Consider the following 17,578-nt stretch of genomic DNA (forward strand, 5'->3'; position numbering starts at 1 on the left):
ATCAAAGTGTGAAAATGCGTTTAACTCTTAACTTTTGAGGCGTCATTTCATACTTTCAATGTGTAAATACTTTTGTAGGGGTGTAAAAATATTTAAGCTGAACTCTTATCATCTTTTGCTACCGTTATTTTGAGTTTATCATTATTTTGAATTTCAAACCTTCAAAGTCAATCCAATTGAGAAAAATATTTGATGAAACAGGAATTCCAAATGTATAATACTAATACAGACTCCTTTAAAAATAGGGATAAAAATACTGTCAATATAAAGGGGGGGGGGGGAGCGGAAGAGATCATAGAACATTTAAGATCAAAGAAAGATTTGAAGTTTTTTTCAAGTTGTTTAGAAAGTTTTCGAGACAACTGTAGTATTTATCGAATTAACTAAAAATCTTTTCCACTCAAAAACTCACAAAGAGCGAATAATCGCCAACCATGGCGAGATCCTTTTTTCGACTATCTCCGCCTCTTCCAGTGTTCCAGTTGACGTCCCTGACTCGGAATAAAAATCCCGGAGAACCAAATAAGAAAGAAGATTAAGAAATAAATAAACCTCTCTTCTCCTCTCACTTAACCGGAACCGCTCCCCACTCTCACTTTTCTTTTGACGTCACTTCCTCTTCACATTCTACTGATTTCATACGCAAAACAACGAAACTCAATTTCAGTTTTGGTACAGAACACGAAGTGATAGACAGCTAAGATCATGCAAAGATCCAAGAAGTATTTTTTGCTCTTTTGGGGGCTTTTGGAGACGTGGGTGTTCAGCGGGAGTATTCTGGGGTGGTCGGCCCTCCATTACATGCTGAAGAGAGAAGGGGTGTACGGATTTTTGTGCCATCCTATTGAAGTGCCCTCTCAAAATTCCAGCAGTTTTGTGGCGGAACCACTAATTGACACGACGGAAGATTACACACACACTGATGTGCCATTAATACATGTAAGTTTTTATATATTAATATGTGTCTTTTTTAAAATTATGTAAGTTGTGGTGATTAATTGTTAAAATCAGCGAAAATGTCATAAAAGTTTTCGAAAAGTCAAAGTACTTACATTTTTTTTAACATTATATAGCATATGATTTTTCAAAATAACAATAATAATATGTATATATTTTTTTTACTGTTCATTGTATACAAAATTTTCCTACATGGGAAATATGGGCACAATGTGTGGAATTTAGTAGCTAAACATTGTTTTGTACATATAGCAACAAGTTGTGAATAAATCGTATTTCAAGTGCATGTTTGCAGTATTAAATACATAATTATTTCGAGGTCTTTGCAGTCAGAGCTGCCCAAACTATTGTTTTCAGTAAGTGTATGAAATTTGTAAAAATGTAGTTCGATGTATTAAAGTGTTCAATGTGTATTAAAAAAATTGCGGTATTAAATTGCAATTACTACTTTGTGAACCGAAACTCAGTAAACAAACAAGAAAATTGAAAACATTGATTTAATTATTTTGGAGACAAAAAGTGTTTACCCAAATTTCTTAGAAAAAGAAGAATGTCTTATAAACAATGAAAAATTTTTTAAGAAAAATTAGATTGTACTGTTAGATATCAGTAGCTCATTCTATGTTGAGGAAATAATTCTGTTATTAATCATAGGAAGTCCAGATTCCTGAACAAAAATAACATTATATTTTACTATTTTTTCTTTATGGAGCCCGAATCATATGCACTAAAAACTCGTTAATTTATGTACGCAAATATGCACCGCAATATTTAAAATGTGCGTTAAAATTTTAAAACATGAACTAATGGGTGTCTGAATCAAATGTACCGAATTTGGAGTGCTCGTTATACTGAACAAATAGTTTAAAAGCAAGGGAAAACGATAAAATTACATACCAATGTTCACAAAGATTTTGTAAAAAAAAAAAAAAAATCAGTGCACTTATATGTGAGCTTTTTTAGTTGCCCCGAGCTTCCTTAGTAACTTTTTGAGCTTCCTTAGTAGCCATTTCTGGACACTTCCCGTTTCAAGAAAAGTGTGTGTCATTTTTCAATGTTTCTATTTTGGGTGGTTTCTTTTATAAATGGTTTAAAACATTCTTTGTAGTTGTAACGGATATTTGTTCTGCATGCCAGAAAACAATTTGTGCCTTCTCTTGCGGTGACGCCATTTTACCCTTCGTCCGCTTATAAAAAAAGCCAAGTGCGTCGGACGCAAGAAAAAAAAATTGCCGGCAAACTCCAAAAATTCAGCTCCGGAACTTGATCAATATTGCTCTCGTAGCGGCTAAACTTTTTTTCAATCGAATGTTCAAATTCAGTGCATTTGAATCGGAACCCCTGTAGTTTTTGAACTTGCGTGGAGAAGCTGCCACATTTGAATATAACACGATTGCCCTTTCAATGTTTGCATTTTGTTTTTGGGGCGATAAATATATGTTGAAGCAATCATTCCCCCCTGAGTATATCATGCGTTTTCTCTGTGTGAAAAAGTAAATATTTAAAACTTATTACTTTTATTGCAATAAATCACAGTACATTCTTTTTTTTTTTTTTTTTTTGTCGATGCATTTGGCATTTAATATCATTTCTAAGAATAAAAATATGCTTTCAAATTTCGTCAATATTATTAGACACTACTTGAAGTATATATGTCCCTTGAAGACTTTATGTATTTTTTTTTCACAATTGAATTATATTTCTACCTTTTGTTAAATACTTCCTATGACCAGAAATCGAACACTTCACGAGTATAATTTTTCACTGCTTTAAACATCTTCATGCGTTATAAAGTCGAATAACTACTGCAAAAGCACTTATTTTCAGGAGGCTTTAATTTCCGTTACTTTCGTGAAACCGCCTTAATCACTAAAATATTTTTTCTTATTTGTGTCTAGCGAAATATTTTGTCTCAACTTTCGGTTCTGTTCCGAAAAATTCGCGAAATTTTCAGCACCCGAAATCACCGATATTTTTTTCACTTTCGTGAAAATTAGTGCTCGCGAAAATAATTTTTTTTTAACAGTATTATAAAGAATGGCATCATTGTTTTGTAACTCAAAAATCCCGTCACTCATACCCGATAAACATGTCTTAAACAAATACAGTGAAATCCCGTGACGACGAATACCAATTACTACGAAATATCCAAATCCATTTCAACGAAATAAATTTTCAATCCCGATTTAATTTTCATTACATTAACTTGAATTTCATTACAACGAACAAAATTTTGTTCATTGTAGCGGGATTTCACTGTACAATAATTCGGAATCACTCGCACAGTTTTTATTTCCATAAAAAGGCAGTCCATGAATCTCCGTTTGAGAAAAAGAGAATGGAAGGTTGTGGTGTGGGATTTAAAAGTCATACATTGTGTTTCTACGGAAGTAAATGTTTGATGAAAACAACATTTTTCACAATCCAGATGATTGATTGAGATATGACCTTTTCAAAAAAGAGAACCTTTGAGGACTAATAAACACACTGACAAACGATTTTACTTCTACTCCAATGGTACAACTATATAGTTCTTGAAAGAAGTTCATAAAGCTTTCAAAATGAATTTACCAAACTAAAATAACATTAGACTAAGAATCGTTAAAACCATAACAAAATTAACGTTTGCAAAGGAACAAATAATCAGCTTTTATTTACTTAAAATACCCCTGATTGATTTTATTTTAACTTTCTAAAATGTGTACAAAAACAAAACGCTCGGAAATAACATTTATCTTATGCAACAAAAAGTACTTGTAACTTTTTTCATCAAATAAAGTAAATGATTATGTATAGTTTGATTTTTTGCACTTAAAAATTGACTAATATTTTTTTTTAAATAAATTTTTAAAAACTTACATTTTGATGTGGCAAAATGTGACTTGTTGCGCGATTTTATAAATTGCCATCATTATAGTAAAGGCCATGTTTTATTTTAACAGCTAGGGAGAGAGAGCGCCATATGCTAGCTATCTTTCACTAACCCCCAGAAATCGCCAGCAGTTCCATTCAGATCGCGTAGTGGTTCGAGCTCGCTGCGCTTGTTTACCGCGTACTATATCTGTATAGTTTAACAAAGGAGTCACGGCACACCAACTATGCGTGATTCACATTACGGAACATGGTGTGTTAAGATCATGCATTAAGCGGCAAACTCCAATCTGTTCTGACGCTCAACGCTGGACCTTCCCTGGCGCAAAATACTTCGGAAACCAACCACTGTTGACCTCCAATCACAGCCATACAGATCCCCACACGATACAACCTAAGGTGTCATTCTAAAAGGTGGGGCTTGGTGGTGATAAGTGTAGTTCTCAGCATTTCTTAATCTTTGATAAGTGGAAGCTTTTACTGTCAAATTTCTTTCTTTCTTTCTTTCTTTCTTTTTTGTGGAACCTTTTGTTTTTTTCAAGGCTAAATGCTACTTTCTAGAAATGATTTACTTGCAATAAATATGAAAATTATTTCAAGTAACACTTATTATCTTCAAAACGAGCTGATGTGTGCATGTGTGCATCACGTGATTTCCTTTTATCCAAGTTAATGTCATTTTCCCATTATTGGCAATTTTAATGCCATTCAATAGTTTACTATCTAAATATTTGTCGCCAAGTTATTGGCGACCAAAAGACTGTCGATATATCGCCAAGTGTCCGCTAAATTATAACACCCACTGAGTTTACATCGAAATTAACAATGATTTCCCCCCAAAAAAGGGCAAAAGTCCCCTTTAGAAACACCCGAATGCAACCAAACGGGGGGGGGGGGTGCACAACTAGACCCCACTAGGAGTCTACGTACCAAATTTTAACTGTCTAGGACATATCGTTCTTGAGTTATGCGACATACATACGCACATACATACATACACTGTTAAAACCAGGAGTTCCACAGGGGTAAAGAATTTCACCCAAGGGTGAAAAATCGGTGCCTCTGGGTGAAACAGAGGCTAGGAAGTGTCGTTAAGGTGCTTTTGGTTCCTCAGTGCACAGCCATCTTAACACAAGGCCTGCGCGCTCATTCAACATGGCCGCCCGTGAAGGCGGTTTGTTTACATCTCATAATAGCTCTGCCGTGAATAAAAATTTAGATTTTTTTATAATCCATTAAAAAAAACAGTTAATTTTTACATGAAATACTCCGATACATCTCTAAATTAAAAATTTATATCGTTCGAGTTTTAATATCGACACAAATAGTTTTTAAATAGTAAACTAAATTAAAATTCATGCATGACACATTAAATATTATATTCGCAATAAATATATAGACAATGAATAAAAAATTAAAATTTTAATGGGTAAAAAGAAAATACACTTCAATTTCAAATCATAATGCAAAAGAAAGTACGAAATAAATTTTGCTTACTGTAAATTGTAAAATGATTAAGACAGACGGGGAAGATAAACGGGAAGTGCATATTTCTTATTCATAAACTAATAAATATTTTGCCTTTTTCACACGAATGATTTACAGTAGTATTGATTTCCTTCGATAAAAATACAGACAAATGAAAAAAAAAAATTAAGATGGAATAAAATAAACCAATATTTAGCCATATTTCTAACTGTTACAAACAAAATAAACAGCATACATTTTTGAGAAAAAAATCATGAAAAAAAAACAAATAAAAATGTGTACCTTTCAATAATAGAGTACAGCACCTTACAGAAAGAGAAACTGCTTTAAAAGTTAAAACAGTTGCTCTTTTTAATGAACCGCGATCTAATGTATATTATTAAACAGCACTCTTCAGCCAATTCATGTTAAAAAGTTCCTTGAAACAATAGTTACAAAAAATAATCATTACACAAATTGAGGGCAAAAAAAAGCTTCGTCATTAAAATTGAAAGTGATAAAAATATGTAGCCTGAAAAAACATACATAAAAATTCGTCCCTTACAAGTAAAAAATCCTTAAAATATTATTTAACAAGTACAGTAAAACTCCTCTAATACGGACACTAACAAGACAAAATTTTTTGTTCGCAGTAGAGAGGTGTCCGCATGACAGAGGTTTGTTTAATACCTTTTAATTTTACCTTAGAATCGAGGAATTAAATACTGTCCACATAGGAGGGGTATCCGTTAGGAGGGATTTTACTGTATTTATTTTTATTATCAATTCTGCTTAAAAATAACCAATGGTAACCACACTTACCTTCTTAACATTTTTTAATCCAACAGTAGTAGCTTCAAACATATTTGGAGATGTTAAACATTTAATATGTTAAATTTTCACCACCAAAGTATCCCAACGGCTTATAATGTAAACTTGACGAAACGTAACGATTTAGCACAGTCAAATACAAAGAACAAAAAAGAAAACATCATTTCAAGTCACCATAAAGACAGTTGATAACGTATTCACACATTTGGAATAAATATTACTTTGCTATTTGATACTAAAGTTGTGAGATGAAATACAATATTGCATCCGCAACGAGCCACAACACTGTTTGAACTAAAGGGATTTTCCCGCTCAACGCCTGCTTGAGGTCACGTGACATTGATTGCGCAATACAGCGCGTAGGCCATGTTGTGATATATAGAAGGCTGTGCTCAGTGGGTGAACGACGTCAACAAAAGTGCTAAAAGACCATTCAATAGGAGAGCGACTCCTTGCGCATGCGCTCTGACTTATCGTCCAACGAAACTTCAGTTTGAATGGCGAACGAAGGAAGTTGCAACGAAATTTACTTTCACATTGAATGAAGTACAAAACTGAAAATTTCGTGGATTAATCTTCGAAATCTCGCGTAAGTAAAGGCATTTGATCATATTGCAGTTCTTTGAACTTTCGAACATATTTAAAGTATGTTGACAACTCTTATTGTTCCGTTTACCTTATTAAACATTTAATGTCTTGTTATTTATATCCTGCAAAACTGTTACCTAAAACTATCTATCAGTACTATCTTGAACAACAACAACATTAAAAATAAAAACGTTTAAATCAGCTGATAATTGAATTGCTAATTCCGGAATAAAAATGCATCGACGTAAACAGCCTATATACCAATGTCTATTTCTTCTGAATGAAATAACTATGTAGTGGAAACGAACATAGCAGCAAAGGCAGAGAAAAAAAACTGCGTGAAAAGAAATCTCTCACTCAGCGTTTGACTCCTGTTTCACATCGTGTTTTGGTTAACGTATCTTTCTCAGGCGTTATTGAATGAAGCTAATGTAGTTATCTGCTCGTTTTTATTTTTAATCAGACGGAAAACTTGACATTAGAAAGTAGGGCTTTTAAATTAGTATTTATCTTGTACGCATAAGGATACTCAAATATCGAATCTTATAATAAGTATTGATAAGTTACGCTCGATTAAAATTTTAAACGTTTATGAAACGCTTTTATTTTCCTATGATTCTAATCTAATGTTACCTAATATTTCTGGTTGTTCCGGCAAATGATTGATAAATAACTTTCCTGTTCATTTTCGGTACGGATTATAGTAAAAATTGTCAACAACATATTAATTACTGAGCAATTCAAGTGTGAATATAAGAAAGTTAGTGCACGAACAGACAAATTAAAGTCATGAACACTTCTAAACTATGTTCGAAAGTTGAAATGTGATCAAATGCCTTCGTATATATAAATCAAAATAAATAAAACACAATTGTATTCAAAAACGCACACAACGCGGGGGCGGGGGGGGGGGGAATCCCTATAGGAAGCAATAAAGGTGCCATTTTTCTCACCTAGGGTACCATCTTTTCACCTACGGTGCACGTTGGGTGAAGGGAGCCAGTTATTCACCCTTGCTAAGGGTGCAATTTCGGCTCTTTTTCGGGTGTCGCTGGTGAACAAGCGTTTCACCCCCTGACAGGTGCCAAACGCAACCTGTAGTTTTAACAGTGTATGTACATACAGACGTTACGTGAAAACTCGTTGTAATTAACTCGGGAATCGTCAAAATGGATATTTAGAGTGTCTATACGTTCTTAGGCACTTATCCACGTGTGGTCGAGTCGAAAAAATACCTCAATATTCATTCGGGGGTGAGCAAAATGGAAATTAAGGTCGATTTTTGAGTGAAGTTTTTTTCGCGAATACAATGATTCCTTTTTGGTAAAAGGAAGTATTGTATTCGCGATACTTTCAAATTTACTTTCAAAAGTAAACATTGCGCTTTATGTATGAAAATTGAATTCTCATGTTTCGAGTTAAGTCTATTGAGATATTTATTTTTGTTGACATACAGCTGAGAACCAAGTTCCAACAATAGTTGCAAATGGTGAAAGTGCCATTAAATATCGTTTCAGTTAAAGTTTCGTTTTTGTGCTGACATAATCGGCATGCTAAGCATTATGACAATATATGCGTATTTAATCCAGAATTCCTTTTGATCCCCCCCCCCCCTATTCGTTCGAAAAACACTGATTTTAAACTTCACCCAAATCTTATTTTCATCGACTTTTTAATTCAGTATTTTCACTTTTACCAAAGACTCAAAGTTTTGTAGAGATAGATGCCTTGAAGGATCTCTCTAGAACCCCAAGGTTATGCGGAACACAATTTAAGAACACTGGTCTAGCTGGAGCGGTTAAATAGTGTGATCATAATAACAATATTTTCTGGGTAATATTTTTTTTCCGGCCTACCGATGTTGCTACAATGTAACAATAACTCCCCAAAATTTGCATTATTCCAAAATCTCGTGTACCAAAATATCACCAATATTGAACACCTACTTTAATTTAAAATGAATTTGTTAAAAATGAAAAAATGTTATGAAACAAATTTTAATAACATTACTACTCCAACCTTATTTTATCCATTGCAAAATGTAGCATTTAAATCGGTTTCAGCATTTGCTAAAAAATTTAAACATCTGGAGTGAAAATCAGTCCGATTTTCCTACGTCATAATGTTTCAATGATTTCAGTGGCTGCTGCATGACTATAATTAGATTTTTAAATTATTGTTAGATACAATAATTTAACTTCTTTCATTGCCAAAGTTCAAACTTTTGTATTGGGATAGTATTATTTGAATTTTCGTTGAATAACATTTTAATTACTAGAAAATCTCCCGTCAAGGTATGATGGGTGAAAATAAAAATTGCTTCTACGTTTGAACGAAGCAATTCCCTGTTCGGTGATATTCTGATAGTTGAAATTTTAACCCTAACTCCAATGGATGTTACCGGATCCTGTTAAGCTTTGACAAAATCAAATTCCCTGCATGTCAAACATTACCAAAAAATATTATCAAATTATCATGTCGTGGAGCGAGTTTCATTTTTAGTGACTTCAGGAGTGTTACTCAATTAGTGAATTCGCTATTATATACAAGGTGTTCCGTTTTAACCTGCAAGACTTTTATTTTCGCTACCGTTAGTCCTAGATGTATATTTCCAACTGCAAAAATGTTCAAAATCAGATGCAGAGTTAAGATATTGAAAGTTTAAAGTAAAAATAAAATAAGTCAAAAAATACAAAATTTAACTTTCTATACGGGCCCCAAGTTGCCTTACTTATATTTAGGGAAATTTTCTCCATTGAAAAATCATTCTAACAGAAAAAGTTTGACATTAGTACGAATAATATTTACCGAGCTATGAAACGCAGCGTTTTGTGACTTACACCACATTACACTCGCCATCAATAACACCTTTTGGGGGAAAATATAGCGGTTAACAAGAGTTTAAAATTATATGTGTGCATAAAGTGTAATTTTTCAAATTGTTCGAGGTTTTGCAGTGTATTTTTTTGCGTATCATGACATACCATTTGCATTTATTTTGAAATAGCAATGAAAAATATAAATACTTATTTTATTTACTTCGACAACCTGACATTCCTCTAAAAGGGCGATAAATTCCAATCTCATCTTTTGCATAGTCCCTTAAAGCTTTAAACTCTAATATCTTATTGAGTTTTGGTCGAACAAATGTTAATTTTTTTGTGTCAGTAATAGTTTTCAATGGAGATTATTTCTCTAAATATTAATTAGGGGACCTGGGGCCCGTATAAAATGTTAAATTTTGTATTTTTTGACTGATTTTAATTTTTGCTTCAAACTTTCAATAACTTAACTCTGCATCTGATTTTGAACATTTTTGCAATTGAAAGTATACATCTAGGACTAACTGTTGCGAAAATAAAGGTCCAGCAGGTTAAAATGGAACACTCTGTGTATCATCGCCTCAGGGCAACAGTAGGATATCTTAATGCTATTCTTGGGATTAGATATCTTAGTGTTGCTCTGAGACGACGATATGAGGAGTACTTTTGCACTTCTATAATATTTTTCGTCGCGCAATTTTTTTTTTACTCTTAATTATAATAATAACAATAATTGTTAATTGTTAGCACTTTTCCTTTGTTTGAGTAGGGTTTATTGGGTATTTATTTTACATTAAGTTCAACGATATTCCCGACATCTCTTTAAGACGTTTTTTAAATACCTTTTCTTCGTTTATCTTAAAGACACAAGTGTAGGCGTTATTTTTTGTTTCTCTTTAAGTTTTACATTAGATCCATCCATCTGTCCATTGTCAATTTTGTCCCTCCTCCCCAAATATTTTCACTTTGATTTTCAAACTTTTTTCTTTCACGTTCTTTAAAATGGTGAAACATTTTTTTTTTTAAACAAGTCCTACACTTCACCCCTCCTTTCAATTCACTCACACACGTTTCAAAAAGCAGCCCTTTTCATAAAAGTAGATTTTTCAAGCTCTTTTCTTTATTTTTTATGAGCCTTTTACTTTTCAACCTTTCCCACAATTTTCTACAAAAAAAAAAAAAAAAGAAACGAAAACATGATTTAGCTAGTGATTTTGCTAAAACCCTCTTTTTACAAAGCTGTTTCAGATTTTCCAAAAACATAAACTAAGAAGGTTCTACGTCCCTTATTCCTTTGCACCCCGAGCCATTAAAGGGGTCCGGGGACACAAAAATCGTCAATTTTAGCTTTTTTTTTTATCATATAAAAAAAAATTCTCGGTTTTTTTCTACTTGAAGGAACGTTTGAATCTTGTTTCTATTTTAATTCGAACGAAAAATACAATTATATTTGTTGCATGCATTTAACTAATGATACATTTATCTTTAAAACTTTAAACGCGTTTTTTCTCCATGATGCAATTTTTCCCGATTTTTTGCATTCAAACTCCTAAAGTCAAGAACTGCCAAAGATAAAGTAATGAAATTTGGAGCATATCTTTTTACTTTTCTTTGATTTTTATTCGGCAAATTTGAAAAAAAAAAAAGTTTGCTACAAAAAATATGATTTTTTTAAAAAAAAAGTATCTTCGAATGTTTTTTCAAATATTTTTTTATTGACTCAATATTTTTTGAATCGCCAAATAAAAATTAAAGTTTAGATATTTGGGCATAATTTTTTGAAAAAAATTTGAAAATTGACCAAGAATATTTTGAGTTTTATCGATTTAAAGCAACCACATTAAAAAAAAATTAAATTTAAATATATTTTTAAAATATTTGTTATGATTTTGCTTATTAAATAGATGATGAATCAGTGCAAAAATTTTCAGAACTCTAAACTGTTTATTTATTTATTTATTTTTTCAAAATGTATCCCAGACGCTTTTAAGACAAGTAGTTGGGCCGTACTAGATAGTAATACACTGTGAGTTGATGTCGGAAACTACGGGTCCGGCCCTAGAGAGAGTCCTGGTCACAATCGGAGTAGTATAAATTTCATAAGTTTTATGGAGGGAGGGGGCCAGAAACCAAGCTTACAAGGAGCCGGTCTTGGCTCTGGTCTTTGTAATGGATTTTTTTCTGTATTTTCATTGTCTTCAATTGCCACAGCAAATCAATTTATACATTATTGAATCAGAGACGAAAATAATGAAACAATTTTGTTTCAATAAACGACAAAACTAAAATCGATCTACAGATAGCAGTTAATTTCAAAAATACGGAGTAATCAGTCACACTATGTGAATGATACGCAAGTAATCATGCGTTCAATCACAAAATTTAATTTGCTTTTGGAATACAAACTGTAATGGAGAAAAACGAAAATACAATTACAGCGCTGAACGGTGAATTAGGGAATTATTGCGAGAATGGGTTTGCTGTCTTGATTGTTAAAACCGCAACTTATATAACGCAACTTATATAAGAGCGGTTTGTGTGTGCGTGCGAACTTAGAATTCTTTTCACTAACGAATCATGATACGTTAGGTGCATTCTATTATTACTTCTCATTAAGAATTATCCAGAAACGTTGCATAAAAATAAAATCCAGCGCTTGTTAGTTTTATTACCTCTAGGGCCGCCGAGAGCTAATGCGGATCCCTTCTCCCCATAAAGTTTCTCAAATTTAGATTATATTTCGATTAAGGGACGGGCCCCTTGTTTTCAACTAGGTTGACATGTCCTCTTGTCGGGCTTCATTATCTCATTTAGGGGGGGTTTCCCATTTAGATTACTTCAACGAGTGACCAGGCCCTAGGGGGGGGGGGGAGGTTCCGACTCAGAATCGGGGTAGTATAACTTTTATAACTTTTCTGGGATGACAGGGGCCCGCTGATCAAACTGATAGGGCTTAGCCTTACAGCCTTAGTAAAGCCTTAGCCCTGCTCTCTGGCGGCAATACGCCAATTCAGCGCGAACCACCGGAAGAGGTTTAAATTACGATGATAAATTTGCTGTATTAATTTATAATTTCTAAAAGTAGTCTTTCTGAAACATCGAATTTATAGAACTCGGCCTACTTTTTCACGTTGATTTTCCCTTTTTCCTTCATCACTTTCAGTTAGAGCATGAGGGATTATTTTTGAATTGAGGAATTATTTTGCTCCAGAGAAGCAATCATTCAAAATTTTCATTATGATTACTCTTAATATTACTGTTGTAAGGCAACGAATATTTGTAACATAGGTTTTATATATAATCATTTAATGGGGAAATAACATGAAATTGGCTGTTTTCCATCCTAACCGAAATAATAATTTTATTTTAGAATTTTAATTTTTCAGCGTTAAGTTGTACCTTAAGATTAAGCAAATCATTTAGTGAAATCCCAAAGTCTCTAAGTGGTCTCGTTGCTGAGATATAAGCAAAAACAGGCCAAGTATAATAAAAGTGCTTAAAGATTAAGATGGTGAAAAACATCTTTTAAACAAAAGAAAAAATTCAATTTTCATTATAAGAGTTAATTTTATGGGAGATTATACTTTGTAGGAACTAGTTAATTGATTTTGAGCTTTAAATTAGGAGTCCGGACCTGGACACCATCACCATCTCCAGGGCTTATTCACCTTAGCTGTTATCGAAAAAAAATACCCTTAAGGTGGAGAAAATCAGTGGGAGAGAATGGCATAAAATGAAACAGTACGGTATATATAGTATGTAGCAATAATGAAATGCAGCACTACAATGGTACTGTACAGTAGATACAGTAATAATATCCGACGCACTTTTTAGTTGTTTAAGCAGATCGAAAAGTTTAGTTGTCAGAAACTTTCTATTTTTACTTCCATTTTAAAACTTTAGATAAACAGCCCGCTTATGTGAAATTATATTTCATCAAATTCATATTTGGAATGTAAAAGATGCAGAGTGGCGATTTGTACATTAACAAAGCGATGTTTCGACTAGTACGGTGTGGGGAACTTCCGCTTTCAGTGATGCTAAAGGGAAAGTTCATTCACGAAACTAATATTTAGTACCAAATCAAGGAGGTGATACTCGTTCTTAAGCCTTGCGATTCCCTTCCCAAAGTTTTCATGTTGCGGGGTGAGGAATTCGCGTTAGCTCTAAAATTCGTTACTCGAGAAAAGCTTGCTATTTAGTCATTCCGCTTCGAATCACGTTGTAGAACGATTCCACTGTATAAAGTTGCACATTCATAGTTATTTTTCATATTTCGGATCTTTATTAATATTTGACTATAAATACTAGTACCGTTTGGGATATTTTCCCTATTTCTTTATATATTTTTTACTAATTGAGTGTTGATATATCAACAAAATAAAAGTCAATTATTAAATACTGTAAGATTTTGAGGTCATTCGAAAAATTGAAAAAGGCTTTTATTTCATTTTATCAGTAGCGTGAAAAAGGAGATGGTGTCTGGGGAAGGACACCTAACTTAAAGCTCAAAATCAATTAACTACTAACTAGTTCCTACAAAATATAACTCCTGTAATGAAAATTTAAGTTTTTCTCTTTCGTTTAAAATATGTTTTTCACTATTTAAATCAATTTTATGTACATACCTGTATATGTATGTCTATTTAAAATTTTAATCAAATTATGACTGCATTTATCTACATTTTCAAGTAGCCGAGTTGCACTGCTTGAATGAAATATTCATTGTTAGGAAGAAATTAAAAACTTGAACGTTGAATTCCTTCAACTTTTTGAATCCTTTCTTGCAGCGAATACTCGTAAAAATCTTTAAAAAATGTTTGGAATGACGAATTGGCTCAGTAATGAAAGAATAAATAATTCCTAGTAATATTCCATGTTCAAATGAGCCAAGTTATTAATATAAACCACTTTTTGATTTTTTTTGTTCAATTCTCAAACTGTGTGTGTTTTTGATTTATTTTATTATTATTTTTTTTTTTTGAGCAATCACATTGCTTATTGTTCTCATTTGACTGTGTTGATGTCCTATGACTTTATTTTCCCCCCGCCTCCCTCTGCAGCAGCACCGTCGACCGGCCTCACGATGCTGCTCCTATAGCGAAAACCGTCTTCAGGTTGCGTCCATATGTTACACACATACACGCATACATACATACATACCTACACAGACGCATATACACACGTTCACACACGTACACATACACACACACGTACACATACACACACACCTACACACACACATACCCACACACTCATGACTGCACCCAGACACAAACACACACGCCTACATACACGCACACTCGTGATTACGAAAAACATAATTTGAATTCCAGATGCCAAAGTTCAAATTAATTTTTATTTATTTTTTTATTTTTTAAAGTATTGAAGTAGTGAATACTTTTCAAAAGTAGTTTGTAGTTGCTACATTTTGAAAAAAGTAGTTGTAGTTCGCTACGAAAAAATGGTTTTTCCAACCACTGGATTTCAAATTCCACAAAAACCGCAATAACCACCCCAATAAAAAAGCATGTATTTTTTGAGTTATCCTCGAAGGGACTAAGATTTTTTTTTATTGTAGTTACGTTCTTGTAGCATTCTCTCAACGATTCTCATGCATAATTTTTGTAAACAATCTCCTTTCGTCGTCACAAATTAATCGTTGTTGGGTGTTTGACGAGAATTTTCTATTATTACAAGTGGAACTAATTAATAAATGACATCGTTAAATTGAAAGTAAATTGCATATCCTGGAACAAAAACAACAATTACAATTGCTAATGACTTCATTGAATTTTGCATAACGATCAGATCTAAGTTTACGGCATATAAGTGGACAAACACAGGACACGCCCATGGTTTCTCTATCTGATCTTGCTACACAGAACAGTAAGTTGTAATTGCAGACCTCGGTGCTAAAAGGGGAGAGTTCCAAAACATAACAATTAATCATGAATTTGGTTTCATTGAAGAAAAAACTTTTAAATTTAATTTTTAAAACGTGATCTTTTTAGTGATTTTTGAATGTTTTAAAAATGGAACTGTCCCCTTCTTGCACTGTCTTCAATTCACTTCGCATCAGCTTATGAAACTTGCTCAACTTGATTATTGCATCATGTAATTTTGTTAAATTCATCAATATTTATATACTGATTTTCAGTTTTATGGTCATTAATATTTATATGAAATATTTCTTAACGCGTATAATAAAGTTAAATTACAAGTTTAATTACCTTTGCGGACTTGGCTGAAAGTAAGACCTTCTGCTTGCCAAATGTTAGCTTTCATGCGCCACGAGAGCTAAGGCGGACCCCTAGTCAACTTGGTCCGCGATCCCCCCCCCCCCCTCACCCTTCAAAGTTTTTAATATTTACCATGCTTCTTTTCCGAGCCAGACCCCTCCTACGGTCGGGCTTTTAGTTTTCGACTAGGCTGACATGGCCTTTCGTCGGCCTTGTTCACGCGTACAGCCAAAGATGAACTTAGCGCTTGTTATTGTTCATTTTTTAGACTATGGGATCTTTTAAAAGGGAAATACAAGACAAGTATAAACTCACGGATCCGATAAAAAAAAAATCATGTCCTTCGAAATTTCTGCATTAATTGCAATAAGTGATACATCATGAATATAAAGAGAAATGTACCAAGTTTTTTCTTTCAGGTGATAATTTTCGATGTATGATCCTCTTGTTACTCGGCATAGGGTAGACCGGGGCGCATTTACGCATTGGACACGTTTATGCAGCGCCTTTTTACCAAAACGAAGTATAACTGGCGGCTCTTATCTTTTAGCTTACAATCATACAGTGTTGTCTTCATGATTGTTCAGCTTACTATTCAGTCTGTAATACATTTTCTTTATTTTAAAGATAGTAAGACATTAAGTTCAAAACACTATCAGAACCACGTTAGATGTCAAAATAATGAAAAGGGTTACGTATTAAGGCCAAGTGTTTTCCTCAGTAGGCCTACCACATCGTCACGTGTGTACTACCCCAATTGAGACCATTTCAAAAAAGTAGGACCAAAGCTTAAGAACCAGGAAAGGAAAAAAAATAAAGATGCTCAGAATCCTAACTAATACTCCAATTAAAGAAGCCTGCAGAACAAAACAAAAAGGAGAATTACTTTAAAATTTACAAGTTTCTATTGAAGCAGAACTAGAAGACATCAAAGAAAAAAGTATGAAACCAAAACCTGTGACAGGGGAAAAGTTAGTACACTCTGTAAAAAGGAAATTAAGAAAATTGTTCTTGCATCTATTGTTTGAAAGCACACAACCAATCGAAAAAAGGACAAGACAGGGTTCCGTGTCTTAGATGTCAAAACGCAAATATATGACATGTATGCGAAAAGAAATACTTTATTTTTGTTAGTAAAATCTAACAGTGATGAAGAAGATGACTAACTAGTTTCCGTTTTTAATTAGCAATAACTCCTATGATTTTAGGACTATAAAATGTTCTTTAATTAATTATTTGAGATTTTTAAAGTGTTTTAAGAGAAATAAAATATTTAAAGTAGTTAAATATCTATTTCACTTATTCCTTAGTATCATTTTTAATATGCGTAAAAACGTACCCTACAGCTGAGCATTAACTAAATATACAAATTTTGACTTCATTAACTACTTCGTAAAACCACAATCTCTAAAATTTCCTAGGTTCAAACATAAAAATTAGAAAATTCATTAAAAAAATCCTCGTAAATGTGCCCCGGTCTACCCTACGTTCAAACTAATTCAGTTCGTCCCAAACACCGTGCGATTTCTTTATATAGATTTCGTCAAACACAATACTTGTCGGCCACAGAGACAGGAAACACTAAAAGAATTTCAAGAAGGCATTTATGCAACATTAAAAATCGTTGACGGACGCATTTGTTCAGCATTAGGATCCATGTGATACAGTGAAATCCAGTTACAACGATTTTCAAGGGACCACAAATATTATTCGTTGTAACGGGAATTTCGTTGTAATGAGATTTAAGCAATGTAATGGCAATTAAATCGGGACTGAACATTTATTTAGCTAAAACGGTCA

The 17,578-nt window shown here is 33.1% G+C and overlaps 1 protein-coding gene across 1 annotated transcript in view; it reads left to right on the forward strand.

Moving 5' to 3' along the window:
* Positions 1 to 685: 685 nt before the first annotated feature.
* The window catches only part of LOC129226068 (equilibrative nucleobase transporter 1-like), a 130,865-nt gene continuing 113,972 nt past the window's right edge, over positions 686 to 17,578 (forward strand). The window contains exon 1 of the mRNA XM_054860652.1: positions 686 to 939. Within this exon, the coding sequence (XP_054716627.1) occupies positions 706 to 939 (234 nt within the window). The 5' untranslated portion in view covers positions 686 to 705. The remainder of the gene's footprint in view (positions 940 to 17,578) is intronic.

Source organism: Uloborus diversus, chromosome 7 (assembly GCF_026930045.1).
Source record: "Uloborus diversus isolate 005 chromosome 7, Udiv.v.3.1, whole genome shotgun sequence".
NCBI classification, from domain to species: Eukaryota; Metazoa; Arthropoda; class Arachnida; order Araneae; family Uloboridae; genus Uloborus; species Uloborus diversus.